Source organism: Papaver somniferum, chromosome 6 (genome assembly GCF_003573695.1).
Source record: "Papaver somniferum cultivar HN1 chromosome 6, ASM357369v1, whole genome shotgun sequence".
Lineage (NCBI taxonomy): Eukaryota > Viridiplantae > Streptophyta > Magnoliopsida > Ranunculales > Papaveraceae > Papaver > Papaver somniferum.
Genome location: NC_039363.1, coordinates 173,696,691 through 173,703,108, shown reverse-complemented (window position 1 = coordinate 173,703,108; position 6,418 = coordinate 173,696,691). Strand labels below are relative to the sequence as shown.

General features: G+C 37.3%; 2 protein-coding genes across 3 annotated transcripts; one reads left to right on the top strand and one right to left on the bottom strand.

Moving 5' to 3' along the window:
• Positions 1–349: 349 nt before the first annotated feature.
• On the bottom strand, positions 350–6,058 carry LOC113290160. Of its 2 annotated transcripts, none has more exons than XM_026539705.1 (5): positions 5,797–6,058; positions 5,518–5,638; positions 3,017–3,164; positions 2,565–2,673; positions 350–981 (listed from the first exon to the last, which is right to left on the bottom strand). In XM_026539705.1, the coding sequence occupies exons 1-4, from the start codon at positions 5,827–5,829 to the stop codon at positions 2,631–2,633; spliced, it is 345 nt and encodes a 114-aa protein (XP_026395490.1). In that variant the 5' UTR covers positions 5,830–6,058; the 3' UTR covers positions 350–981; positions 2,565–2,630. The 2 variants fall into 2 exon arrangements, with proteins under 2 accessions (XP_026395490.1, XP_026395491.1); XM_026539706.1 differs by having other exon boundaries at positions 350–970.
• LOC113290159 (scopoletin glucosyltransferase-like) lies at positions 904–2,662 on the top strand. The gene has a single exon (XM_026539704.1). The coding sequence runs from the start codon at positions 933–935 to the stop codon at positions 2,439–2,441; it is 1,509 nt and encodes a 502-aa protein (XP_026395489.1). The 5' UTR covers positions 904–932; the 3' UTR covers positions 2,442–2,662.
• Positions 6,059–6,418: the final 360 nt, after the last annotated feature.

The window sequence follows — 6,418 nt, the reverse complement described above, 5'->3', positions numbered from 1 at the left end:
ACGTTATCCGAATTATGATGAATTTCAATCGGTATGACTAGAATTGATTTTTCTAAGCAGTTCTGGTATGATGTTTTCAATGTTTATACACCTCTTCTTTTGCTGAAGTTTTAGAAGAAATCTCTCTTGGTTTTCTGTCTTTTCTTGAGCAATGAATGGATCATAAAATCCACTACTACCTTGGCCAACTTATTTGAATTCTTGATTCATCTTGACACCAAATTTTTGCAACCGAGAAATGGGTTCTTTGGACACAATTTCCTTCCCTCTCTAGTGCATTCTGTTGGGCATTCACAGCTTTTTTTTTATCGAATACTAGGGGCCACAACTTGCCTCTTAAAGAAAGGGATAAATCAAGAAGAGGATAAATACATTCTCACAAGCAGATGCCACTGTACAAAAATCAAGTGATGGCATCAAACTTTTCTACAAATCAAAAAATTTACTCGTATAAAAGGATATTTTTTAATTTTCTGAATAGACAAACAAAATCCAACCAACATCTTGCTGGGGGAGTTGTTAATGAATTATCCATAATATGGATAGCTGTATTTTATTTCATTTTTGTCGGATTGAGTTGTTAGCTTAAGCGAATTGCAAATCTTCATGACGCATGAGGTTCTTCATCAGACCCACCCTACCCTTTCCTAATACAATTATTGTAATACATTATTAGAATGCCACACAAGATTTTTTCTGCCTGCTACTTCCACCAGCTTGAGTGAAAAAGTCTTTACCTACATTTTCAGAAATGAACCTTTTCAGTTCTCCCCCATTTTCCTTTGTTTTGCATTCTTTTCTTTCCTTCCTTTGGTGCTTATATTACACGAAAACCAAAGCAATATTTCATCTCATCTTTCTCTGCAATCCAGTAGTCTTTTCTCAGTCCCTTTTCTTTTCACTCCCAAAGATAGTTTCAACTCCAAATAAATATGGCTTCTGAAATCTCCCAACAGCATCAACTTCATGTCTTCATTTTTCCTGTTACAGCTCAAGGTCATATAATTCCGATGATCAATATTGCAAGATTATTTGCTGCTCGTGGTGTTAAAACTACAATTATTAGTACACCTATTAACGCAATAACCCTCTCGAAAACTATCGATCAAGATAAATTATCTGGTCTAGATATCAATATTCAGACAATTCCATTCCCTGCAGTTGAGGTCGGGTTGCCGGAAGGAACAGAAAGTGTTACCCAACTCGCTTCACCTGACATGATGCCTAAATTCTTTTTGGCTGTCGGCATGCTCCAACAGCCATTCGAGAAACTCTTAGAAGAATATCGCCCAGATTTTGTTGTTGCTGATATGTTCTTAGCTTGGACAACTGAGGCAGCGGCAAAATTTGGCATTCCTCGGTTGATCTTTCATGGAACAAACATATTTTCTCAGTGTGTAGCAGAGAGTTTAAGAATTAACAAACCATTTGAGAGCATTATAAATGATGAAGAATCTTTTTTGGTCCCCGGTCTGCCAGACAACATAGAGATGACCCTGTCTCAAGTGCCTGAACATATTAAAAAAGAAACTGATTCCTTGTTTTGTGTAGTAGCGGAGAAAATCAGAATATCGGAGCAGAAAAGCTACGGAGTTCTGGTGAACAGCTTCTACGAGCTGGAGTCAGCATATGCTGACCATTACAAGAATTCTGTGGGAATAAGAGCATGGCAAATTGGTCCTGTTTCGCTTCGCAACAATGATACATTAGATAAGGCTGAAAGGGGAAAGGAATCATCTATTGAAGAACATAGTGTTTTGAAATGGCTCGACTCCAAGAAACCGAACTCAGTTATTTATGTGTCCTTCGGAAGTATGTCTAAAATCCCTAATGATCAATTGACTGAAATAGCTACCGGTCTTGAAGAATCAGGATGCTCATTTATCTGGGTTGTGAGGAAAATGATGACCGACAAGGAAGAAAAATTCCTACCCGAAGGCTTTGAAGAGCGAATGGAAGGGAATGGTTTGATAATTAGAGAATGGGCACCGCAGGTGCTCATCCTCGACCATCCTGCGGTTGGCGGATTTATGACTCATTGTGGGTGGAATTCTATTTTGGAAAGCATAACTGCAGGTGTTCCTATGATTACCTGGCCTATGTTTGCAGAACAATTCTATAATGAGAAGTTTGTTACTCAAGTGTTGAAAATTGGAAACACAGTAGGAGCTGAGGAATGGAAAGAATGGGTTGAAACAACAAATGTCTCCGTGATTAAGGAGGAGAAAATATCTAAAGCAGTCACTCAGCTAATGAATGATGATGGAGAAGAAAACAAGGAGATGCGAAAACGAGTGATTGAACTTAGTGAAAAGGCGAAAAGAGCTGTAAAAGAAGATGGGTCATCTAATGTCCAATTAACTGCTTTGATTGAGGAATTGAAAATGTCTAAGAAGCAAAACATCAACATTGACAAGGAATTAGATTTCATTGGATATTGATGTGATGAATGAATTTCTGTAAATCGATTTGGTCAGCCTGGCTCAGTTGTTCTATGGTCCTTTTTATTTAAGCAAAACTATCTATTTGGTCTAAAAATTGCATCTTGCAGTAAGAATCAATACCTGAAAAGGTGCACTTCCCCTTTGTAGTCAGCTACAGCTTTTTCTCTCACTCCATCCTTGTCAATATCAAATAAGAGATGCAGATTTGATTGATGAAAGGCAAACCATCCTGAGATATGCTTTAATGTCAAACAACATTGAATGAAACATGGTATCTCACAACATTTGAGTTTTGTGGAAATTAATCTTCATTGTATTAATCAGTACACTGTTCCCTATTGCTAAGGCTCATAGGTGAATAGAAACATCTAAAAGAAAGTCTTCTACAGTACTACCAGCCACTTTATCTCCATTGGAACTTTCTACCACTCCCGAATAGTTGGTTGGGATATAATAGTTATTAATTTTGAATACGTGTTTTTATTGGTTAGGATATGGTAATGATCATTGACACCCCTAGGCAAGCGAATTGCATGAATACTGAATATCAAAGCAAACTATTGGATGCTTACCCTCGACCATTCACTGAAAGTCTCACTGAGGAAACACAAATAGGTTCACACACTCTGGGATTTAATAGAAACCATTCGCACCCTTGTAAGCTGCTAGTTACAGGATGGGATCTTGAATCTGTAGTCCCAGAAAATAAGCATAAGAACCCTGTGCCAATTATTCAGGGAATGGTTATTCATATCATAATGAAAATTGTCTACTTAAACATGTGATCCAAAACCTTAAATTTTATACTCTACATGTTAACACGGAAGGATATGTTTAGGAAACAGATATGGAGCGAGTATCTCAGATTTCTAAAAGGCGAAGGATGCAAATTCGTAATCTGCCTCCTTCCCCCAGCAGTAAAGCGTGCTAGCATACCTGACGGTTTGGTATTTTCCGTACATAAAAGTTATAGTAGTATATTTTGCAGGATTAACAATATTTTACGCAACTCGAAGCTGGGTTAGGATTAAGTACTAAAGGGGGAGGTAACCACCTTCTTCTTAATCTTCTTAGTCTTGGGGTCAGCACCATGTTCATCAGGTTTTGAAATTGGCTGCAGCTGCAGCAAGAATGTGGATGTATAAGGCAACCATTCTACTAATCAGGATGCATAAGGTATCCAACAGTTCAAAGTTCGGAGAAATTTAGCTTGGAACTTGCAATTTATAGGTAACATTAATCAAGTAAGCCCTGCAATAGCTTAAATATTCTTCATTAACTGCCTCAAAAATGTAAATAGCATTCACAGCTTTAAGACTTAAATACAGCAAAGCATATGCTCATAGTTATATGCTTATGTGCAAATTGTGGCAAAATATATGTTCAACCGGGATAAAGTATAGTTGTTGTATCTGCTAGTGCTGGTTTTGAACCAAAGCTAGACCGACTAAGGATGCAGAAAAATTGATAACTGCATTCAGGTGTCACATATCACATTGCACTACAGGACATAGCATTCTGGTGAGTTCAAGCATGTTCCGAGCTAAAGATCAAGCTACACTAGCAAGCATGTGGACATTTGAGCTAAAGATAAAGATATGATCAAGTCAAATTACTCTTAAGGCATGATGCTAAGATTGTAAGTAGAACAAAAAACTTATCTGTTTAAACCAGCTTTGTTGCTGAGTTTCAGCACTCATTTTTATTGTCACGTACTTGTTATAACAGATTAGATAAACCGATTGAACACTTTAAAGCCGAACCATTGTTTGTCAATCAAATCTCAGAAGACAGTAGGTGATGCTGGTTCCGCAACTTGGCCAAAAACACTTCACAATAGAGCAAGAGATCACAAGTGTTTTTGTTGAAGCTACGAAACCAGCAACAGCATCACCTACTGATTTGAGATCACAAGATTCGATAGGAAACAATGATTTGGCTGTAAAGCTTCTTCAATCAAAACTCTCACGATTATCCTCAGGTTGAACTCCATATATTTTCTGGTTTGCCGATGATCAATTAATAGTACCCACTGCAAAGATGTTTCTGAGTGTGTTACATGCCAGTTTGCGTTTTCCAGTCTGCAAACATATATGTTATATTAACATCAACAGATTCAACTCTCAAATCTGATACGTTTGTACTCATTGCCCCATCTCTTTTTCTTGTATTCGCTTTCTATTCACTTCCTTCTCTACCCCAAACTTTTCCATGTTCACTAGATTGCCAAGTGCCAAGTGTGAATGCTGATTAAGAGAAGTCTAAAGCAAGATTGTTGTCTATAGCATTAAAATAGTGCAACTTATCATCAAAGCCTATCCCTTACTAAGAATGAAATCAAACTTAAGTTTATAAGTTAAATAGACAAGCATCATGCAATAGAGAGAAGCTAATAATCAACCAACTAGGGTCTAGAAATAGGAAACCAAAATTGATACAACACTCTTTGTTTATATAAAACGGGTCTTAGAAAATAAAGTAAGACCAAAAAGAAGGGACATGTGTACATTTTAAAATTCAAAAATGAACTTCTAAAACATGTACATTAGGAAGTCTTAGGTTTTGGGGGTGTGATCACAGTAGATTCTTAAGTGTGGAACCACAGCTTCCGAGACTTGGTGTGTTTTGTATAATAAATAATCTATCAAGACGCTCAAATATATGTGGTCCTGGAGTTGCATTATTGCACCAAGTGAGGGCGGGACCAGCAAACCCAAGTTCACAGCAACATGATTGCGCACCTACTACTGATGTCCGTATTGCTGGAACCTTGTTTCTCATGGGTTGGCGCTACAAAGATGGATAGGTATCTAAGCAACACACGGTGTCTAGTCTACTACAAAAATCAACCTGTCAGGGAGTCTGAAGGTTTGACCTATTCGATACCGGTAAAATCAATATTTGAAAATCGGTAAACTTTGAGTAATCGGGTTAAAGCGCATGGTGAGTCTTAAAACTTCACTAAGCTCTCTCATGTTCTGAAAAGGAAGATTCTCTCTCTCTTGCAAGTTCCAATTCCAAAACGAAGATCCAAAACCATGCGCTTTTCAGAGAGAGAGACAAGGATACAAACCTTTGAGGAGTTTCTCTCTTATGGCTCTCCCTGCCCTCTTTCTATTCTTTACATTTTCCCTGACCATTGGTTTTCTGCTCAATGGTAGACTTCTTTTCCACTTCCAGCCACCATCTTCCTCCTGGAAAAAATGGAAACTAAGTTCAAATTACAACTACAAAAACATCGTATAAGAAATTCTAAAATATGGGTTTTTAATAATTATCTAGACTCGATTGAACATAAGAAACACATCCACAGATCGAACCCTAGAAATGTAATAGAAGATTCAGGGCTTACTATCCATATATTTCTGTACCAACATCTCTCCATGAAAGAATTGATGAATACTCGATCCCCAAATGAATCAAATACTAATTATTCGATACACATTCTTCTTTTCCATAAATTAATGAAGTGGAAATGGAGTCTGCGACTAAACGCACCGGAATGAAGTTAAAAATTGAGATTTGAGAAGTTGCCGCCTCTGGCAATTTTCTAGGGAAGTCAAAAAAAAAATTGTGGTATGGGTAAAGAGGGATGATAGACCTATTTTACGTCCCGCAAATTATCCCAGAGGGAATCGTGCGGCAGTCGTTTAATGATCCAAGCATTGAGATTATAAAGGTGTGTAAACTGGGCCATGGTTTTTGTGTGTGTCCGTAGGATTCAAGGTATCTGATTCTCGGTAAACCTAGACTTTCTGGTACTCCCTCCATTTCTAAAAAATAAGTTTGTTTTCTTATTTGGGTATGTCAAAAAAATAGGCTTGTTTCCGTATATGAAAAGTCAAATGTTATGATTTTACTATTATACAAAAAAAAATGGACCACTTCTCTCTCCCTTTTAACTATACACACATAAAATGTACCTTATCTATTTCATATTCTAGTGTGTTGTCCTCAAAATAAATCCTGAAAAA

Bases quoted from the DNA above. Each gene is read 5' to 3' on its own strand.
- LOC113290159 (XM_026539704.1), top strand. From the start codon at position 933: ATGGCTTCTGAAATCTCCCAACAGCATCAACTTCATGTCTTCATTTTT.
- LOC113290160 (XM_026539705.1), bottom strand. From the start codon at position 5,829: ATGGAGAGATGTTGGTACAGAAATATATGGATA. The intron at 3,165-5,517 runs GTTTGTATCCTT...TAATTGGCACAG, and splicing joins AAGAGAGAAACTCCTCAAAG to GGTTCTTATGCTTATTTTCT. The intron at 2,674-3,016 runs GTAAGCATCCAA...AGCATATCTCAG, and splicing joins CTTTCAGTGAATGGTCGAGG to GATGGTTTGCCTTTCATCAA.